This window comes from Pseudopipra pipra, chromosome Z (genome assembly GCF_036250125.1).
Source record: "Pseudopipra pipra isolate bDixPip1 chromosome Z, bDixPip1.hap1, whole genome shotgun sequence".
NCBI classification, from domain to species: domain Eukaryota; kingdom Metazoa; phylum Chordata; class Aves; order Passeriformes; family Pipridae; genus Pseudopipra; species Pseudopipra pipra.
Window position 1 is genome coordinate 48,908,411 of NC_087581.1, and position 23,127 is coordinate 48,931,537.

General features: G+C 35.6%; 1 protein-coding gene across 2 annotated transcripts in view; it reads left to right on the forward strand.

Moving 5' to 3' along the window:
* The window catches only part of ST8SIA4 (ST8 alpha-N-acetyl-neuraminide alpha-2,8-sialyltransferase 4), a 56,429-nt gene that overhangs the window by 7,976 nt on the left and 25,326 nt on the right, over window positions 1-23,127 (forward strand). For both annotated transcript variants that reach the window (XM_064642697.1, XM_064642696.1), the window contains 2 exons: window positions 7,082-7,339; window positions 18,185-18,478. In XM_064642697.1, the coding sequence (XP_064498767.1) occupies window positions 7,082-7,339; window positions 18,185-18,478 (552 nt within the window). The remainder of the gene's footprint in view (window positions 1-7,081; window positions 7,340-18,184; window positions 18,479-23,127) is intronic.

The window sequence follows — 23,127 nt, forward strand, 5'->3', positions numbered from 1 at the left end:
GATAGTGAGCCTTGCTTTGTGCGAGGACTGTTGGTCAATAGTATGTTGAACTTAGTTGGCTGACATCTAGAATATTATACTTTGCTATTTGTTTTGTTGACTGTGGGCATCACCTCCGTCCACTTATTTTTGCTTAGGATGGTGACCAGTCTATCAGCCTCAAAGGTGAATTCTTGGCAAGGCCAGGCTCAGATAGGAGTCAATGAATGAAAAAGCTCCTTTATCAGGACCCCATGGAAGGATGGGAAGCTTTCACTTGGTTTCTGGTGCTCTGGGACTTTGCAGCCAGAAAAGGCAGTCTGGGGAGTGTAGCAGCTCTCCTGGGAGGGCAGCAGTCCTTTGGAGATGTTAAGCAGACATAAGAAGAAAGAGCTAGACTTTTTGTGATTGAAGAGGACATTATTGGTATTATTAATTACTTGAGACTGTGGGAAATTTGATGCCTTGCCAATCATGATTGGTCTGGTGGGCGAGTGATTTTTCCAACTGATGTTACCTTCTGATTGCTTACAACTTCTTTGAAGAATAATAGATAATTCTTTTGTCTAGGGAAGGAAGATTGCTTTCTTGGCTCCCTTTTTGTCTGTATGATTTCAGTCATGAGGAAGAGAATCCATCATGTGCTAAGGTCTTATGTCTTAAGTCCTTTCTACTCACTGTAGCAATGTGAAGGCTTTCCTTATGGTTATGGAAATAAGGAAGCTTCAGTTGTACTGGAAGCCATAGTTTCAGAAAGGAGGGATGTGTCTGAAATGGTGCAAACCTATCTGGGGAAGAATTCCACACAGGGCTGATGCCAGCACATCTCTGACCTATATGAAATGAACTACAGTCTGATGTCTCAGTGTGTGATTTTCTCACACTTATTTTTGATTAAATATGGGCACTTCTCTTGGAAGGAACAGAAGGTTTTGAATTGCAGGAAGGCAAAATTTAAAAGAAGTACATTGAGGATGTATTTATCTCTGCAATGTAACAGAAAATTTCCTGTCAGAAAAGTGTGAGAACTTGTAAGATGTTAAAAGCATCTAAAGAAAAAAATAAGGGCAGCTTCCTCCTTAGAAAGGTTCAGATTGTTATCATTGTTTATCTTTCAAATTTACACGAAGCAGCTACGATAAGTCCCTGAAGTGCAAGCAGTATGTAGTGAACTGGCAGTGGAGCACTACAATTGCTCTGAGGCTTTTGGAGCAACATTTTGGGGCCATTTGCACTGTTTCCTTCAGATCTTCTGTGTGTCAAAGATGGCATGCGAACTGGGGCTTTCTGGTTTAGTCATAGTAAACCTCAGGGGATTTTTGCTTGCCTGTCTGTCTTACTCTACCTTGCTTATCCTCATGAAAAGCTGGCATATGGTAAGCCTAAGTTGAATCATGGTCTGTTTAAAAGTCCTCTTTTCCTTTTGCATGCCCACTCTCCAGCATTACTGTTTGTGTGGCCTCTGTTGTCTGGGGGCTGCCAGGAATCGTCCCAAGGTTATTTGCAGTTAGGTGTGTTTTTAATGAATCCAAATCGTTGGTTGGACTAGATGACCTTTCAAGTCCCCTTCCATCCCAGACTATTCTGTGATTCTAAATCTGCTTTCCTTGAAGAGGTTTTCTTTAAACTTCCTTTTAGTCAGACTAAAGCGAAACCCAACAGGTGCAAACACCCACAGTCTCCACTGCGTCCTCAGGAAGCCAACAGGAGCTGGAACTGCAGCCATCTACAGGGGCAAGCTGTGACCTTTTGTGACCACAGAGTTTATTCTTTTGTGTTTTTTTTTTTTTTTTTAACTAATTTAGCTGACAAAAAGCATGCTTTATCTAGGCTGTAGTCCTTGGTGATTTCAAAGGCTGAGACCCACCTTCTGCCTTCCAGCTGGGGAGCATGAAGCAGTGTCAGGACTTACTAGGGTTAGAAAATTGAGTTGTTTATTAGACTTGTGTGAATTAGTCAGAGAAAGTCTTCAGGAGAGCAAGAAGAGGAATCAGAAATCTACAGTGTGACCTGCACAGCTTGAAAAATAAAAGTTTAAAAAAAAATTTGAGTGGTTTCTTATTCTCAAGTAAATGAAGGATTTTGCCAAGAGTGTAGTCTGCCATCCACAGGCAAGTTACTGTGGGAGAAGTGCTAGCATGAGAAGTATTGTGCTTCTGATAAGGCTAGGGAAGCACTGATGCAGGCTGCATGGGGAGTTTGCCAAGTCCCCGCTACAAAAGGTTATTAGGAACGTATTAGATAAACACAGTCTGGAAGACTTGTAGATAGAGGCACATCTTCAGTGCACACAGAGAGGATTAGGTAAACACTTAGTTCCATAATGTGATTGCTGGTGATCTAGCCCAGCTTCCTGGGCACTGAGGATGCCTTTTAGGGGCTTCCCATCATGGTTACTGTCCAGATGAGCCCAAATGCCCCAGCAGCAAGGGTTTCTGGCACTGCCTTCCTCTAAAGAAATGATTTTCCCTGGAAAAGCATTGGAGGTCATACATCAATCTTCTTGAGAATTTCTAAAAATATAAAATTATTTGTAATCTTAAAAGTCAAATGATTTAGTGGTTTATTTTCTTTCCTTAATCCACACAATTCTGCGGCAGATGAAGAATAGTTTGACATTACAACAATTTCATAGTAGAAAGGCTACAGTACAAAATAAAACTAAAAAAAAAGGAAGAAAAGGAGAAAAATATCACCATATTGCCCCAGAGCAATACAATACTACAATATTTGGAAAGCTGTACAGAGACATTGCTGTCTGTTACATGAAGTTTATCAGATAACTGGGAGCTTAAGTACATACTTAAATGTTGTGAAAATTTGTTTCTGGTTGTCGAAATAAAACTTTAGGTCAACCACAGATTATGACACTGTGTTTTTGTGTGTCAAGTAAAGATGTTGCAAACAACTACTTGGCTTAAAATAAGAGCAAGCCACATCTGTCTCACCTGCCCACAAAAGGGTTCAGGCTACACCCATGATAGAGTTTTATTTGTCATAACAAAACTTGGAGACCTCAAATAAAACTGTTTGTTTATACATCGTAGCTTAAGGTTGCAGAACACCTTTGCTGCAAGGTTTGCTAAAAATCATGCTGTTTTTTTCCTTAGTGGAATTGAGGTTACTTTGAATTTTATATGCAGCTTGAAGTGGATTAGCACTTATTTGACATTATTTTGTCATGTCTGTTTAATAAGAATAACCTTGTTGTGCTATTTTTTATTCTGTGAGACAGAACAGACGTTTAAACAAGTTCTTTTTATTAGTCAGCATCTAGACTGACTGAAACACTCATGTACGTGTGTTCAGGTTTTGTCACATCCCTTAGACTTTTTTTTCCTCTTAGCACTTATGTGAAAATGGGAAGTACTGCTATCCCCACAGTACAGATGAGTCAGTAGCACAGAGGAACTTAAAACAATAGCATGAACTCTGCATTCTTTATCATATTTCTTTCAGTATTAAAAGATATCTGGATAGAGTCAGACAAATCAATAAAAATATTTTAATGTTAGCAAATCTCTTACATGAGGATTCTATTGTGTACTGTAATACCTGTGTGTACTTTTAATTGAATATGCAAATGACAGCTTCAGATAAGAAAACATTTTTAAAAATATGAGAAGGTACTAAGATTCAGTGATTTCTGCCCATCTCAAAATTTTTTTGTAAAATAAATTCCTTAGACATTTTAGAAATTTCATCTGTTTTAAGTAAGTGGTTGATTATCTGATTTTAATTCAGGTCCACGTGAAACTCTTTTTGGAGGACTTCTGTAAGCATATAGATAAACAAGTTTTGAATGTAAATAACCAAATTAATAATGGAAGCCAAGGTGCTTTTATTTTTTCGGCACTGTTTACATAACTTCACTGCCTTCCTCTTTTTTAAATAATACATTGGATACTATATTCATGCACAAACATTGCTACTTGTTTGCTATCAAGAAACAGTTTTAGGACCATTCATTCTGGGTGTCATGGATGAGTGCTTTAAATTACTAAAGCGAATCTTCTGGTGATCACATGTGACTTTTTGTAGTCAGAACTCTAGGTTTCTTACACTTCATGTAATTTTTTTGCTTTTTGAGACTCATTTGTGGTCACCCCTTCTCAAGTCAGAGTGCATGTGAAATGAGTCTCTGGATAGCTTAGGTGATGCTACTCATAGCTTTTGATGCATTTGTCATATCCTTTACAGACCCAGCTATAGTAACTCTGCTCCTAGGTAATGAATACTTTTAGTAGATTTTAATACTTCTAGATTGGGCAGTTGCTTCTTTCTTGCTGTTTTTCATTGTGTAGCAATTCATGTATCTGTTGCAGAGTGCCCACTAAGTAAAGCTATCAAACCCATGGAGATTTTAAGCCCATTCAACTTAAAGGCTGAAGTTGAGTCATCTTCCTTTTTACGGAAATACCTTGCCTCGTCTTACCAAAAGCAACACTTAGGATTTGCCTATCCTGCTCTGTTATTCTGAGCCTAAGTACAAACTGTCTTTGCTCTGATACTGTCATTCATACATGACAGCTGTAACTGATAGCCCAAGATATACCAGATATTCTTTCCTGTTTTTTTTTCTGCCCTAGTTTAAGAAATGTGAAGAATCACTTGAAAAATATTTTTATCGTGTTTCACTTCCCCTGTGGCTTTTAAGATCTGTTGCATGGTGAGTATTTTGTGTCATTGCTTGCAAGATTCAGACATTCTTCCTTCTCGAGGCAGTGACACAAGACCTGGCTCGTGAGCATGGATGTTTCTATAGTTCATCCCTTTTAACTTGTGGGGGATTATTTCCCCTTTATGGCTGTAACTGAGTGTTGCAACTGCTAGAGTGACATCTCTAGTTATGTTTTCCTGTTTTGATGTTCTCTAAGGAAGTTCTGCTCTAAAAACTTAATATGTAAAAATAACATTCTCTTAACAAAATATCTGTTCTCTTTCAAATTCCACTTTACTTACTGAAAACAGTGGAAAATATAAAGTTTTTGGATTTGCAGAGGCAAAAGTGTCTGTAAGAATTATCACATGCTGAACACCCTGCCCCAGCTCAGCACTGCTCAGTTCCTTGAGAGTATTGTACTTGTGTTCAAATGTGGTCTTATGTCTTTTCACACACATACATGCTTCACAGAGCAAGGGTGGACACAAGTGTGTAAGGCTTTGCTTATTATTCCTGAGCTGCCAGTGGCTCTTGCAGCTCTGGCCTGGGGTCCTTCCCAGCTTTTTATGTCGAGTGTATACTGAAAACTGCTCAGTGCTGTCAGTGCAGGTATTAGTCATCTCGTACATTAGTCATTCCATTGCAGTTATTAAGTACCTCTTTTGAACTTATGTATGAAAAGTGTGCCAGTACCCACCTGTCGTTGGCAGAATGGAAGCTTTGAATGGCTGGATTCAGTCTTAGCCCCAGACTTGGTCACCAGTTTATGTCTAAAGGATTGTATAGGTGCAATTGAACCTTTACCTAATTTTGTTCCACAGGATTAAGGATAAGAACCCAAATATACTTACATTAATAAAATTAATTATGTATTGATGATCATAATGATAATTATTAGATTAAAATATTTTGATCAGAATTATTTGTGACACAGTATATAGAGAATTATACCTGCTAATATAGTGCACTATTTGTTGAAGCCATATTGAAGCAATGATGCTAAAGCTAGCAAAACTGTTGAGCAGAAATTGATGGTACTCAACGCATACCGGTGACTGTGGGCAAGTCTCTTTTGCTCAGTCTTGAGAAGTAACCTTGAGAGGGGTCTCCACTTGAAGGACGAATTCCACACACTTTCCAAGAAGGGCTGTGTTAGAAATCCCTACCATTAAAAAGAGGTGATGGGCTTTTGTAGTATTAGTGATTAACTGTCAGTCATACGTCTTCAGGCCAGGTGTGTCAACTCAGCAGCTTTAGGTGAGTTATCAGCTTGTTCGTTCCTTTATCAGTGGCTTTGTCTACTGCATCCTCACCAGTGCCAGTTTCTGTCAGGAAAGATTATTCTTCACATCCCCAAAATGTTTAACTTTAGAATTGACAAGTCAGAGCAGTCTCAGCATTCTTCAAAACCAAAAGTAGGGTCATCCACCCTTCTCCATCCACTACTGATAACTTTTGCAATTAGAGTCAAGTATGAGCTGTTTTACCCACACTTAGGCAGAGCGTCCCGATGCACTAGCCCCATAAGCAGGTACAGTTACCATGACTTGACTTCTTCAGCTGACAAAAAAGCAGCCATTCTTGACCTGTTACTTGCTCTAGGCTGGTTAGTATATAACTGTTTAATTGCCATAGTTCACTTGATCCATGGTAGCTTATTAAAACAACATGTTTTGGTCACATGTGTCTGAACCTGTCTAACAGTTGAAAGAATTAGTTGCAGAGAAGCACAGTAAATGGTTCAAAGTGATGAAGAGTTTGTAAGTGGTTTTGAGTTCATCTAACAGCTTGACTAGACCCTGAGCGGCAGTAGTTTAATTTGCAGTTTAAATTTTAGTTTAATTTTTGTTTAAATTGATACAAAGACTGTGGGTGTTCTCATTTCAAGTTAATTAGGATAACTTTAGCTGAACTTCAGTTAATTAGGAGGAAGTTTATGCTAACTGAGTATGTTCCTCTTATGGTGAAATAAGAATCCATGAGAGACACAGCCATTTCTGAACCAAGCTGATTTCTAAGAGATAATATTTTTTAAATCATAAATACTTCATATATTCAACTGTGTTTCTGTGAAAGCAAATGCCACAGTCCTTCTTAAAAATGTGTTTATTCCAGAATTTTGTAAAGATAGTCAAAAACCTTATCCCTTCTAATTTCCAAAGTTATCTTCCCTTGGTCTCTCGGTGCCTTTGTCTGTAGAAGTCATTAAGCTCTATTTCTGTAGTATTTATGTGTTATATTGTAACCATGATCTGAACTCCCTCCTAACAGCTTTTCTCTAACTCCATCCTAGAGCATGGGAAATGACCTTAGTATGACTGACACTGCCTCCCCTCTGCTTTATGTCGTATACCTTGTACAGTCTGTATTGCTGTTTAGATAAACTCAGTTCAAGCAGGGAGCGTTGGGTTTTATCTGTGCGTTTTTCTGTCAACGCAGAAAGAACATTCTTCAGTTCTTGGATGCTGAAAGAGATGTCTCAGTGGTCAAAACCAGCTTCAAGCCAGGAGATGTAATTCATTATGTACTGGACAGGCGTCGCACCCTAAACATTTCTCAGGATTTGCACAGCCTTCTCCCTGAAGTTTCCCCGATGAAGAATCGCCGATTTAAAACATGTGCAGTTGTTGGGAATTCTGGTATCCTTCTGAAGAGTGGCTGTGGAAAAGAGATTGATAGCCATGACTTTGTAATAAGGTAAGTTTTCATCTGCTGTTGAAGATGAAATACGTTTCTTGGCTAATATGTTTCTTGGAGAAAAGCTAGGAGAAATGTTCTAATCACAGGTGTATACTGCAGGCATTATCTGAAATTAATCTGAAACAATACTCATCACTGTGTGATTCCTTATGTTTAAATACATACCCATTTTATTGACAAGGTTATTTTTACAGTGAAAATAAAACAAGGGCCAAAGAGAGAAGCTTGTGCTGCTTATTTTTGCTTTTTGCTGTTCTTATTCCAGACAAAGTAAATATTCTTACAGACGCCTTGGTAGAATAAATGCAAAATGTTTTCTCTCTCAAAAAATACCTTTTCTTAACTCTTAGTCAATACAGATGGCCTTTTGTAAATTACTTTATTACTTATGTGCAGCATGGAGTAAAATTTTGATGTGATGTATTGATGCTGAACCAGGCTGCCATTAAGGTAGTTGGAAGCCACCCATCTATATTCCTTCACATTGCTCTAATAACACATTTCTGCAGTTTGGACAAAAATGTTGATATGTATCACTTTTTATTCATACTTCAAACATGCACAGTAGAATACCTTTGGATTTCATATATCAAAGGGGAAAACTGACCTCATTTGACAGCTTGGTGTTATATAGAGAATGTTGAGCAGGAGATAGGTCTTCTGCTTTTGAAGTAAAAGTTGCAATTGGTTTGGTTTGAGGAGGGTGAAAGGGCAGAAAACAGGAGGGTAGTAACAGAAAACAATATAGAAACAGTTGTCATTGTAAGTTATTTGCTTTTTCTTTTCTCACCTTAAAGAAAGATGGTGGCAAAAAAATATCAAAAGGACATGGAAAAGAAAAATTATAGGTTTTTAGTACATAAATCAAGCAGGATATACATGAGACTTGTATTTCATTTGAAAGGTGTACCAGCAAGCTGCAACTGAAGCAATAACACATTGTTCTTTCATTTTCCTTATTTGTTTTACTTGTACCACTAGGTATTCAAATTAGCATCCTTACTGCAGAAGGAATCCAAAAATAATTACCACATTTTTAAACCACATTTAGCCTATGGCATGCTTTTGTACTCTCTCTGAGATTAAATATGATTAATTTAACAGGACTACAGAAAAATTTAGATACTATATTTTCTAGATGAAAATTTTCTTTCAGAAGGCAGGGTACATACTTCTATTTAAATCATGTGCTGAATTTCTTTGAAGTTGTCCCCATGGTCTTCCAGATGTTTTAACTAACCATGAAACTAGGTGATGATATCTGATAGCTTTTAACTTATTCAAGCTATGTGGAAGAATGATAATATTCCTAAATATTTGGTGAAGCTTAATAGGAGTAGTAGGAGGTTACTGTTGCTAATCAGTTATACTGGAGAAACATGTGGGTATTCTGTGAGGCTGGTGAGAAACCGGCATAGGTTGCCCAAAGAAATTGTGGATGCCCCATCCCTGGAAGTGTTAAAGGTCAGGCTGAACGGGGCTTTTAGCAACCTGTCCATGAAACATCTCTTATATGGTATATGACTAGTAAAGTGATTGAAATAACAATTAGTTAGTCTGACAGTATCATGGTTAATAATCTCTAAGGTTCTGGGAATAACATGCTTGGCCCTGCTCCCTGTAGGGAATTTTAACACAGTTATTTTATTTTTTTTTTCATTTGCAAATCAAAGTTAATATGTTTTTGAAATCATATATCTCATAAGTTAAACTATATGATATTTATTTGTGTAAGTCTCCATGCATGCATATGTGCATAACATCTGTTTAAATAGCAATAATTTGTTTGTAGTTCAAGTTAAAGAAAAAAAACATTCTTCAGAATTACAGTTTGCCACATTCCTCATCCTCCATTTAGAGAAAGTTATATGTAAAGCAATATGTAATCATGTGGTGTAATTATGAAGTTCTGGTGAACTTCGTAAGTACTCACCTCTATTGCTGTTAGGATTCTGGTATTAAAACGTACCATGACACTCTGTTAATACTTTTGCTTTCAGCTTGTCTCTTCAGAAGTGAAATGCACTTACTCTATTTGCTGCCTGGTGCTGTTCTGAAAAGGAGTTACTGTGTACATCCAGCTGTGTAGGCTGGTGAACAACATTTTTGTAGAATCTTCTGATGCCAAGTGCATTATGCTTATGTGCTGTGACAGTGTGTCATACTGTTTTGGTAAATGTATTATACAGTCATTTTCATAGTATTCTTGGGGGGTTTTTTTGAAATTTGAAGGGAAATTGTGTCTTTGATTGTTTCTTAGAGCAGCAGTTCTAATGTTAGAGCTAACACGAACAATACCATTAATTTAATGGTCAAACTGATAGTGAAGGTCTGTGAAAGTGAAGAGGACACAACAGATATCTAACAGTATTTGCAGTACAATAAACTCAATAGCCTACAGAGGTAACATGAAGGTGTTAATAATAACAAACAAATGCACAGAAGTTACAGAAGTTTAGTGAAGTCATCCCTATTTTGACAGCAGAAAATGCATTCGATCTAATTAAAATGCAAAACAAGGAGACTCTGCTATTAAAAAAATCCTGAACTGTGGCAACTATAAACTACTTCCTGTTTCCCATACTCTTTTCCTTTTTACCTCTCATGCTTTTATATCCTTTTAAGTAACTATTGAACTGTGTGCATATACTACTCTTGCAGTGAGCTAAAGCATCCTGCATTTTGAGACCCAGAGAGGGTCTCAAGCATTCCTAAATCTCTGGAAAGATGAGTAAGTACATCTTGTTCCCCCATTGTCCTGAAATTCTCATGCCAGAGCTGAATTAGCTGTTGCATCTTACAGAGCAGATGAACTTGTTATAGAAAGTGGTATGTTTTGAAATGCAGTAGCGACATTGAACTTCCTGGAAAATGTAACTGTGTTTTAAGGTAAGTATAAAGTAACAATGCCAAACCTTGCCAAGTAATAACTTGGAATTACTTCTAGCAGCTAATCAGTATCAAAAAGAATTTAGTTCAGCTGTGGGTTCAGAATTCAAGCAATGTCAAAGATGAGAATAAATTTTTTTTTAATTTTTTTTAATTAATATAATTCAATATTCCTGATGAGAAGTATTCAAAAGCAGAGGCCAATTTAATTTTGGATTTATTTGGTTAAAACCAACCAGACAAACAAACCAAGACCTAGTAAGTAATATTGTGTATTTTCCTGTGGTGACACCATGTCTGGAAAAGTCCCTTTCATTTTAGTTGGACTGTGTGGAGAACAGGCCTGTTGAGTGAAGCTGTTTGAATAGTTTACGGCTGCTCTGACAAGGAGCAGCCATGAGAGGATATTAATTGCTTCGTTCTTTGAATTGAAGTGCCTAGTTTATGTGTTACAACTCTTCTTTTTTCACTGGAGTTTTCTCCTGCTATCTTGTATCAGCATTTAGGAATCAAATCGAATATTTTGATATCGCCATCAGTGGTGATAAAATTTTACTGTGCAAATGCAGCTCTTTATTTTTCCCAAGTAGTTTGACTTTCATTTTTTAACTTGACAATTTTTGTGGTTAATGAAGTTGACATGGAAAAACTTGGAGTCTTTTTTTTTTCTTTTAGAAAGGAAGAATATGTCCTTTAATAAATGTCTTGTTTTGCACAGAGGAGGATAGTCTGTTTTGACTCTTTCCATAGTGTATTGATTTTTGTGGACAATTGTGATATGCAGAAGTAAGCATGATATGTGGTATGAGCAGAAGACAGCGTATATATGGTAAGGAAGAAGGACAGACCTAACCATACCATGGAGTTGTGGTTGCTTATTTCAGGAGAGCAATTTAAATTACTGAGAAGAGATTAGTAGTAGCTTCTTTAATCTGTGTTGTTCCTTCAGCTGATAGGAAAAAAGTAATCATACATTTGGCAGAATAAAGATATTTAGAATATTAATTTACTTATATTCTGGAACTTTTTTTTTTTTAAATTTGTATCAGCTTTTATGTCCAAATGTTTTCTAGTACCCCTTGCTTGGACGATAGCCATTGTGCTGAGTAGAGCTGAATGCTTGGAGACAGCAGATCTGTAGAAAGCAAAGTTGCCAATTTATAAGACATGTTTTAAAACATGAGTCTTCCCTTAAAAATAACATATGAATACATCATGACTAGCTCATTAGACCTTTTTCAGATCTCAGATGTGGCAGCTCTATTTTTTGCCTTCTGTCTCTTCCCAAAAATTGTTACACTACATTGAAATGAAAGAAGAACAAAGCCACTATCTTCCAATGCTCTTGCTCGGTGATTTGGGTATCTGAGAAAGGGGAGTGGCAGTGTAGGTCTTCAGTGCCAATTGCTCAGTTAGATGTGAGTGGTCTCCACGTCAGGGAAGCCTCTGAGAAGGCCTGAATTTTTGTGGCCACTCTTTTTTTTTTTTTTAAAGGAAGTTAATTCCTATGGAGGATATTTAAGGACAGAAGTCTAGAAGGCTCAGGAAATATCAGTAAAAGTGATTTCCGTACACCCATATACAAATGATCAAGGATTCCAAAGAGTCTGCTTAAATAGTATCCTGTGAGCATCCAAATGTAGGGCACACGGGGTTAGCCTGAATCTTTTTATAATATGATAATTTATCTATAAAAAGATAAAATTATTTTAAAGTTGCTTACTCCTACTGTTGATTATACGGAGCTTTTAATTTAGTAGTTTTCTGAATAGCTGCAAACTCAGGAAAACTTTTTCTTTTTTTGTGCATTGACTGTTTTGGGAGGTGACAACATTAAGAACAATTTTAGCCTAGATGTTGCCTTTTTTGCTGTTCTCCATTTTGGAATATTCAAACTACGGCTTCTTTCTACATTCCATACTAAGAACTCAAAGTGCTTCTCCAAAACAATTAAAATTATAATTTGGTCTGAATTTATTGCAAGAGTAATAAAAGTTTTTCAACCCTTTCTGTCCTCACAATATTGCGGATTTTTTCTAAAATTTTCTTTATCAGAATTACAACACTTTTACAGCATCTTGATAATTGCCTTATAGAATATCCTCTTTATAGATAGTAATGTGTAAAGTATTTTCACATAAAAAGGCAAAGGTATTCAGGATACTACTAAGTTCCATTTCTTAGTTTTTCTTGCATTAAAATATCATTCTCAGTATTTCACTGCTGTAGTTTTTGTGGTTTCTTTTTTTTTTAATATATATGAACAAACTTTCAGTGATAGAAATTCCTTGCTTTAGTTTACCGTCAAAGGAATGCTGTTGGGAAGAACAGTAAAACTCTAATTCGTGTGCAGCAAGGACACACAGTCAATAATGTGTTTTGCCACTATTTCTAAAATACCACTTAGGCTTTCTCTGGCAGTTCACTATGCTATATCAGTTGATGATAAGTTGCCTTTCAGTCACTGGTGTTAAAGAAGATGCTAGGAAGAAAGAATTTCATGTTAACAGTATAAGTTCTAGTCTAGACAATAAGAATTAATGAAGTTTAGTAACAGGTGATGTTACAAAAAACATCTTCATACTGAAGTGAAATCAATCATAAATTCAGTATTCTTGTGGACTTTTGTTGTAAAAGGGGATATCAGGTCAATAATGTTATATTTTACATGACACATCTTAAAAAGCAGCCATGATTGCTGTGTGTGAATAGAATCTATAACGCTGTACCTGAGCCTCTAGGCTTGCAGCTCTCAGGAGACATTCTCTGTTATGCCATGGATAAGGACTGGGATGAAGTGGAATATGTTAGGGGATTCTCTGCTAATCCAGATCCCTGTGGTTAATTTGAAGCAACTTTAGCCTTTTCAGTAGCCAAACAAGTATGCAGAACATATGAGAACCGTACATTTTATTATTAGATTTTTCAGGGGATATAGGAAGTTGATGCATGGCTCTTTTTGTAAATCTCTCTTTTTTGGGTGTGTGTGAAAGTGATCACAGCACTGCTGCACACCTTTATTTGAAGAGCCACATTAGAAGATGAGCTGCATGCACACAGGAATTAGGGCAATGTGCTTCTTGCATGTAGGCTGAGTAGAGACTATGTATTATTGACAGTAGTCTAGGTAATGCCTTATGTTTCAGGGAGGTTTAATATGTCTGCCAGCAACAGTCTGATTTTCATATTTTGGCTTCTCAGACTGTATGTGGTTAATATTGTGTGACTGATATTTTTGGCTTTGTTCTACAAAAAGAGGATATTAATGAATGAATGGTTTTAAAGCACTTTTTTGCAGCCTTTCAGGGTGGTTTCTAAGTGTTTATTTCAACTTGTAATCCTCAAGTGTACCAATTGTTAGAGGATTAAGAAGTGTACAGATTCATGGCCAATTTTTGCATTGTTACTGTATGTAGAATATTATTTCAGTTCTCAATGTCAGGTCAAATGGAAATGGTAGTCACTTTTACTCAAGGAAATTTTCATGGCTTTTATTTAAAATTAACTTGAAAAGAACAACCTCACAGCAAGTTTATCTATGAATTGTATTGGACATTGGCATTCATATACGCGATATGTATGTTTATTAGTGACAAAGCAAGTTGAACTGAATCTCTGTGGAATAACTGACTTTTCATTTGAGTTTATTTTTGTGACTATGTTTTCATTATTTTCTTGTTAGGCTCTGGTCTCCAAAAGATTGTGTGTATTATGAATGTGCTTGGGCCATAAAGATGTCACAGCAAACCTAGGGCTGATTAGTTTGATGTAAGTGTGGTATAGGAGCGCTTACTCCATTCTTCAGTCTTTTCTCATGGCATACAACTCCAGCCATTGGCAGTTTGTTTTTTTTCCCCCTATGCTTTTTCTGAAAATGTCCCAGTGTAACTAATATATGCAACAGATGGTTGTGGAAGAAGAGGGTTTTCAATCACTGAGACTTTTTGACCTGTGTATCTTAGCACTGCAGTTGTTCTACATGTGTCCAAAATACCACGTGATATTTCAGACATTATCTACTTTTTCCCTTTTGTCCCAGAGCTCTTTTTAGTGATAATATTGCAGTGCATCTTCCTTTTGCAAATCTTCCTGCTATTGCACTGAAAGCTCGCTTGTAGGAGCCCCTGCATTTTTACTATTAATATTTTATATGTATATATATATATGTGTGTGTGTGTGTGTGCCTTTCACTATCACGGTTATACACAAATACTGTGTAAGTTAGGTGCCCCTATAAACTTACCAATTACCTAAATCATATAATTGATGCCTAATACTAAGTTTAGACTAACTAACCTGTTTAAATGTCTGTGCTGAGGTTTTAGCTATGGTCTGGTCTGATGTCATGGGGAGAACAGGGACTGCGGCACTGATTTGAGGCACCTTGCTTATTATTGCCTAAGATACTACTAATCACCAATTATGAATGTTTCCACTTAGGTTTTTTTCTAACCCCCTCTCCCAAATGTGTAAATCTTTGTCTCATGACACCAGTTTCTGAACACTTCTGCTGTAGATAAGCAGTTAGAAGTAGTAAGGGAGCAAACAATAACTCTAATTATTTGCTAGTTTAATGCAAGGGAAGGATGAAGTAGTAGAGCTTCTGATTAAGCACAATTATATAGGAAAAAAATAGCCATAAGATTTTTGTTTCAAATAACATAATTAAAGTGATTCTCTTATGGGAAAAAAATGACAAAGGAACTCATGAAAACCATTATTTAATAAAATTATTTTTGTGGGGCAAAACACATTTTATCATTTTCTCTGGAAACAGTCAATAGGTTGATCTCAGGAGAAGGAGGTTTACAAACCTTTTTCTAATGTGGTATATTGTCAGTGCTCATATTTACAGTTATTTGCTTAATTATTAAGTCAATCTTCAGTGCTATGTGTGACTGTTAATTACAATCTGTTCTCATATTCTCGGTGTCAGTAACCTCACAGCAAGTTTATCTTGCTCACCTTCCACCTGCAGCCTGCTTACTTGCACATTAACGTGAAGACAACATTGGAGTTTTTAGAAGGAATGGCATTTGATGGTATGAAGCAGGAAGTTTGTGGTTTGGAATGAAATTTTAAGCAGGCATATAGTTTCAAGGTATCAATAATGTGGCATGTGAGGAAGGGGAAATTCAGTAAATTACAATCCTCTATTTATTCTTCCTGAAATAAACCCCCCAAAAATATGGTTTCATTTATGGTGTGTAAATCCCTAGGCGCATAATGGTAAAGCTTTTGGTGTAGAATCCCTGTCACCTCCTCATCTCTGCTGTGAAAATACTTGGCATTCTGCACCTTATGCCAAATTAGCTGGAATTAAAGATTACAACAAGGTAATGGTATTACAATTACTGTTTAGAAGTTGTTCAATTAATAGGCTTCTTAATTTCACTGTAAAGAAAATAGTGTATGTTTATGTGTGTGTCTGAATGCAGAGTTTTCTTGAAAGAGTCATGGTAATTGATGAGATCATTGACATTTGCTCACAAAATAAACTTAAAAATTCTAAAAACAGCATGAAACTGAGGCATAGCATAAAGATGCCTTAGAGTTTCAGTAAAAGCTTCAAAACAGGTAAAAGCTATTTAGGTATACTCAGGGCATATACAAATACACATAGCTAGTTTTATGAGCCTTGAAACACGTAAGAAACACAGGGATAAACTTTTTAGCAAGGTCTGTTGCAATAAGACAAGATGCAGTGGTTTTAAACTGAACGAGGGTAAATTCAGACTAGATTTAAGGAAGAAATTTTACAATGAGGGTGGTAAAACACTGTAACCTCGCAGTTACTGAGTGCATTTTATTGCTCATTATTTTCTGAAGTTACACCTGAAAAATGTGAATATACAGTATGCTAAGTATTTGAACTGCTTACTCTCTATACCTTTTTCTATACAGTATTTAAGTATATAACTGATGTAGCAGTTAATGACATGCAAAGTAGGAGACTTTGTATTTAGTATGCCTGTGATGATTTTTTTCCAGGATTTAGGTGAAATTACATTTATGAACTGGTTTAAAACTACGCTCTTGAGGTTAGGCAGTGATGCTGTTGGCAGCTCAGAAAAGAGCTGTCAAAAGGCATAAAATCAAATTAGAACCGTAAGACCTATGTTATGTGTGCACACTGTGCATATGGTGTACAGCTTTTTAAATGATGTGGTGTTGTTACATACATGGTCTGCTTCTCAGAGGAAGCAGGATTTGCAGTGTCAATATCTGTCTTACATTTTTAAGTAATAGATGTCATCATGTGCGTATATGTGACTACCAAAAAAACCCTGCTTTGCAAGAATCCTTCATTATGTTGTGCAGTCTGGCCTTAAAAGAGGTATTTTCAAGAGCAGCGGTAATTCAATGAATTTGTTTGGTTGATTTTAAGTACTTGGTTTGAATTTTTTATCATTATTTTTAGCTTTTAACAGACTTTTAATAATTACAGGTTACAGGTTCATGCATTAAGCTTTTCAGAAACAATTTTCAAAGCCAGTATTGAATTCCGTGGAAGTATTTTTTGTGCCCTACCTACCATTTATTTCTCTTAGCAGCCTGAAATGCATGCAGATTGTTTATGGAATAGATGTATGAAGATAATGAAGAATGTAAATCCATTTCCTAAGAAAGCCTACATCTGCCCACGTGTTATCAGAAAGTTGTACTTCTTTATCTCCTAGGAATACACAGGCTTTACAGAACATTTCTTTCTGAAGAAGATAGGACCACTTCTTTAGCTGATAATTCCAGAATGAAAATGATATTCTGAGTAATTCATAGTATCAGTCATCAACATCAACATCAATTGGTGTTAAGCAATGCTGACTTATTTTTATATGTCATTGGACATCTGGCTGTTAGAAGAAGCTGGTGGATAAGCTTAAGTAAAATGTTTACTGCACAAAAAAAAATAGAAATTGAAGAACTAATGGAGTACTATTTATATTATTTATATTTATAGTAATGTGCAAATGTTTTGAAGGAGCTACTTCTGACATTGCTTCTTAGCGTCCTTTATCTTAACAGAGCAGTCTGTTAAATTATGAAAATACTGTGGTGTCAAGATACATATTTGGGGCACACCAGCTACAGGCTAATTCATTGAGGATGTTGTGGAGACAATTTGTTTCAGTCAGATAATGCTGGGCACTGAAATCACAAATGATTTCTGAATCATATTTTGTCACCTGCGTTCAATATGTCTGTGATTACATATATATGTATTTATATAACTGAGGTAAAAATCTGCTGAACAAAGGCCGTAAAAAAAACACAAAGGTACTGAAAAATTAAACAAGGTTTCAAAATGAGATATGAAGGAAAAATTGAAAATTTGATACATTTTCCCAAAAATTGCAGTTCTAAGTCAAATAAAAATACTTAATTTCAAAACATCCAATCAACTGCAATGATAATACCAAAAAGCAAAGTACCAAAAACTCATTTAAACATGTGGTAATGTTATTTGTAAATAATGTTTAAATACTACATTGTAAAAAAAAAAAAAAAAAAAGAAAAATGCATTGACTAATCCTGTATAAGTTATACCTTATTTGACTACCGTGGCTTTCTTTGTGTGAACTCTTGGTAGCATCATGACAAGTGAACATTAATGAGGGGTAATAGGTTTAAGAAAGTGTATCCTTATTCAAAAATGTTGCTTCAGCTGTTGATGCATTCTAGAGCATGATGACATGGTTTTCTAATGTACAGAGAGGGATTTTTTTACTCACAGCATTAGGTACACTTAATGTCTTTAAAAATTTGTCTGATTAGTGTCCAAGTTGAGTAAAATGCTATGTGTTATCACATCTATTATTTCTGGTATTTTTTTCTCACATTAAATTGAATTGGACTTGCATGTTCATTTTCAGCTTTCCCTTCATGCACATGTTTTTCTGAGTTAATGTTTCATATTTATTTTCATTTTTCCATTAATTTCTTCCTCTTCAGGTGCAATCTAGCTCCTGTGGTGGAGTTTGCTGCCGATGTGGGAACTAAATCTGATTTTATTACCATGAACCCATCAGTTGTACAAAGAGCATTTGGAGGCTTTCGGAATGAGAGTGACAGAGAAAAATTTGTCCATAGACTATCCATGCTGAATGACAGTGTCCTTTGGATCCCAGCTTTCATGGTCAAAGGCGGAGAGAAGCATGTGGAGTGGGTTAATGCATTAATCCTTAAGAATAAATTGAAAGTGCGAACTGCCTATCCATCACTGAGACTTATTCATGCTGTCAGAGGGTAAGTGTATGGAAAAGACTGGTTTGTCCTTAGCACAATGAAACTCATAACTAGAATTCCTAGCAGGCAGAAAAAAAAAGATCAATGTTAAAAGGAATTTGATATTTCGCTTATTGATGTAATGGACTGCACTTATGATAAGTTTGTTCAGTAATAAATGTCATCCACTCATTTAGCCTGCTCTAATGCAAATAACTTAAATGCATTAGCACAATAACTCTTAATTGCACTTTTTGTGTAAAAATGTAACATCGTTACAGTGATAAGCTAATTTAAAAAATAGTGTGAATTTAAAGAATATCTGGGAGTTATCAAATCACCATACAGTGAAAGTGAAACATGTCTTCTGTGGGTCAAGACTATGGAGATAAAAAATACAACCTAAGTAGCATGGGGGAGTAAGGTAGCAACCATGTAAATAATTAACTCTGGCAGATCTGAAAATACTGAGCTCCTTCATACAACATCTAGGATTTGTAGCAATCTTTCTCCTTTTGAATTTGGCCAGATGCTTGGGCAATTCAAAAACATTGATCAGAATCACTGAAAACATTAATGTAACCACTTATTAAAAAAACCAAACACATCCATGCTTTGTTGCAGAGATTTTTTTTTTAACCCCAGAATTAAACAAGACTGTCAGATGAAGGCTCCAATATCTTTGTCACTACAAGTAAGAGTATATGCCTGTGCCTGAAAAAGATTCAGAAGAAGATGGTGGTGCAATGCGTTTGTGCAGCAAATTATGACAATATGGTAGTATTCAGCTTGAGTTCCTTGAACTGTACTGTCTGAGATAAGTTTAGAAGGGATGTTTAAAATGTTACCTCAATCTAGTATGAGAATAAAGCTTAAAAATAAGTTGTCCTTCAGGATATTAGGACTTTGAATATGCTTTTCTCCTTTTGCCATGTCTCAAATAGATAAACTGCTGCATTCCCCATGTGGTGCACTTCTGGCACTGGAAAAATTTGAAAATCATTTGGAAATCCTTTATTTTTTTACCAAGTTCCTCAGTTTTGTTACAGAGTTACAGTTTAGCTATTTTATAGGCCTCGATTGTGTTGACTTTTCACGTATTCGACATGCCCATAGCACTTGGGTAGGTGTAATGGTTTGTGTGTGTGTGTGTGTGTGTATAAATCTGAATAAATAAAATTGCTTCCAGTTTACAAACAGATGCTCTAATTTCCATCTGCTAAATCTGGGAAAAAATATCAAATGTGGATGGTAATTCAGAATGTGCAGTCTTTAAATTGGCCAACTTTTAGGTTCTTTAGGGGGCTTTGTCTTAAAAAAAGAATTAGCACCTGCATTGTCTCTCTGAAAGAGGCAACAAAAGCTCTGCCATCAGAATTGAATTAGACAGTGCTGTACTTTACATTATACTTAGCAGTGTCATCTGATATGACTGCAGAAATTTGTCCAGTTGTTGAATCTGTGCTGTAAATGTTAGACTCTCCACTTCAAACCTTGTTGTTTAATCAACTTGCATTCCCATTTTGTTCTTTCAGAAAGTAACCTAATATCTTAGTTACTGATCTTTTTTGGTAATTTGAATAAAAACAAAACAAGAAGTCCAATTTAGCTTAGGTCTAACTCTTGACTTTATAAAGATGTGGCAGGTATGTCTTGGTGAGTCTGATTTGGAAGTGATACAGTTAGCAGTAACACATTTGTAACAAATATTCCTTAGATGTCTTACATGGCAGTCTTAAAGATACCAGCCCATTATAATGAGCTTTGTATTACAGTAAAGTAAAAAACATCTTGGGGAAGAATACTATCTCTTTACAGGTAGGATTACATCTTCCTAGGATCTGTTAGGTTTGTACATCAAATGGAATACTATGGTAGTAGGAGAATCCAGTAAGCAAAAATTGTTCTTAAAGAAAAGTGTGCCTGAGATAAAAATTAGTATTTTCTACAAATAAGAAAAATATCTTAGAAAATAAAGTTAAATGTGAAGCTGCATACCCTGGTTATGAAATCAGTCCATTTTGAATTGTAAGATTGTGAAAGTTTAAGCAAGTTACAGCTGCTAACTTCATTTTGAAAGTAATGGAAGCTAAGTCTGCTGCCATTTAGAACTGTATGCAACTTACATACTTAGTTTTAAGGAAAATCTTCATTATATTATATTCTATCTATTATGCTTATGTTTATTTCAAATTCAATTTGACGATGTATGAGTCTCTGGAGAAATAAGGAATTCTTACAAAACACTCCTTGTTTTATGAATCTGAGCAACTGTTGTATATTTTTTTAATATATATTTGATATATTTGTTTGTATGTTTGATGCCTTTGCAAGCTCTCCACTTGCAAGTTGAAGCCTTTGTGGCAGTTAACAGTGATGACCTAGCTGAGGCCTGTGATGCTGCAAAATGGAAGGGATAAAATAAACAGAATGTGAAGATTGCTGTTAATTGAATGAGGAGCAAAAGCAGGAAATCTACCCATGAAACCTGTATGTTAAAACACACAGTAAGACCTGTGCAGACCATCTAGTCTCCTTGACAGGATGCCTAAAACGTGCTAGACTGAGATTGCAAGGCTTATGCTGTCTTGCAACTTCTTAAGCGTCTAAGGGAGATGGAGTTTGGTTTGTTGATGAAAGCATGATAAGGAAAGGTGAACTACAGGAAGTGGGTTTTTTAAACTGTCTTAGTTTACACAGGAGAATTACTTGCATCTGCAACCTTTGTTTTGTAGATTGTGAGTGTTCTCAGGTAGTTATATCTTTGTGCTTGAATGTAGCTAATGATTTTCATCAAATGCCATAAAAGTTTAGAGCAGACGTGTGGACAAGTACCATTTCCAATCACTGTTCTGTATTAGTGTTTGTAACATCCCCAAACTACTCTTAACCTCCATACATGTAAGTATTCACTCCTTTAGTTTACAGTTTCTTGCCTTGATAATTCCAAATAATTCTGGTTTAATTCTTTGAATATGCATATTTTTATTACATAATAATTTATATGAAGATAGCTAAAACTGCTTTAAATTAGACTTTAGTGATAGGAGAATCAGTCAAGAAAGACACTGGGGGTCATATGGTGCTTTTTATATCTTGAAACCCTCACAGATTAGTAACAACCTAAGCACAATAAGATATTTGTTAGACCATGCCAAAGACATAATACCAGGAGGATCTACTGAAGAACTGTCTGCAACACAAAAGCATATTCTTACGGAGGTGAATACAAGGAGCAATTTTCTGTTTAGTAGGCTAAAATATGCCTTTAACCTGTTTCATAAGACTTACACACCGGGTTGTTTTTCTTTTACCACAGATACACTTGCAGATGTGGTACACCACAGGGCTGTATCATATCCGTATAATTCAGCTGGTTGAAATGAGGCTTTTATTTGACACTTCAATGTATTATGTCTTCTTAATTTAAAGGTATAAAACACTTGGCTAATGATAACTGCCTAAGAGAGAAGATGACCATCCTAAAAAAGTTACAATCATAAAGTCATCTTTTTTGTTTGCTTGTTTTTGGAAACACAAATTCCCAGAGTAAATTGAAATTGATATCAAGAGTTCTTTCATTTAATGCATCTAAAATTTTATTAAAATATGGAAAGATAGTGTATTGTGGGACAAATCATTTAGTATCTAATTATCAGTAAAGTTCATAATTCCAACCTGACATAGTAAATACAAATAAAGAATATTTAATGCTGAAGGGTGCAGGCTGACATCCTCAAGGTTTGGAAAGTATTGTCTCTATTCCTTTCTGTGTATATCACACTGCCAAATTTTTCCGTCATTAGTCTTTAAAGCATACAGTGTAGGCAGTTTCTAATAGCAGAACATGAAGTTTTTTAGACTTTTGATCTACCTGAGGCCAAATTCTATATTTGTAATATACATAATTTAGAATTTGTTTTATCTAATAATGGGCAGTTTTGCTGCAATCACATACAGTACTTAAATTTTCACTCATATTTTCCCTTCTCTTTTAATGAAAGAAACCTTATGAGCAGTATGTAGTATTTCAGAGTTGCAGTTGATCAGAGAGTAGGATAATGACTGCATTGTGAGGTAATTTTTTAAAACTTTTTTATTAGTACATTTTTGGGGTCAAAAAAAAAAGGTAATGTGGTGTTGGAAAAAGAAACTACTTTTTTGCAGATTTCATGCCTTAAACTTCTGTAAGTCATGGCCACTCCTCTAAAATCTCAGAAGGATTTTAGGTTTTAAAACCAGAGTCTAACATGATAACTACTTTTTTAATCAGTAGCATAAAATAAATGGCCATTGGATTCAGACTTTTTTCTTCATTAGATTTAGATCAAGTGGCTTCATGTGCTAATATTTGTCTCTATTTTACTTTTTCACTTTTTGATCAACAAGTTTTGAAAAGTAGATTTGAGAAGTGATTTGGGAGCTGTTGCATGATTTTTTCAGAAAGCGTCTCTAATTTACAGAACTTTTAATGTAATTGTGCACTTATTGACAAAATAGTTGAGGTAATCAATCCGTAACAGAGTTCAAGGTGGAACTAGGATCTATAAATTAAAATCTTAAATGATTAAAAGGATTTACTTGCTCTCTAATGTCACTGCCAAGAAGTTTAATTATAAAGTGATTATAATGAGCAAACAACACAACTTGAGCCTGAGATTTAATGCTGA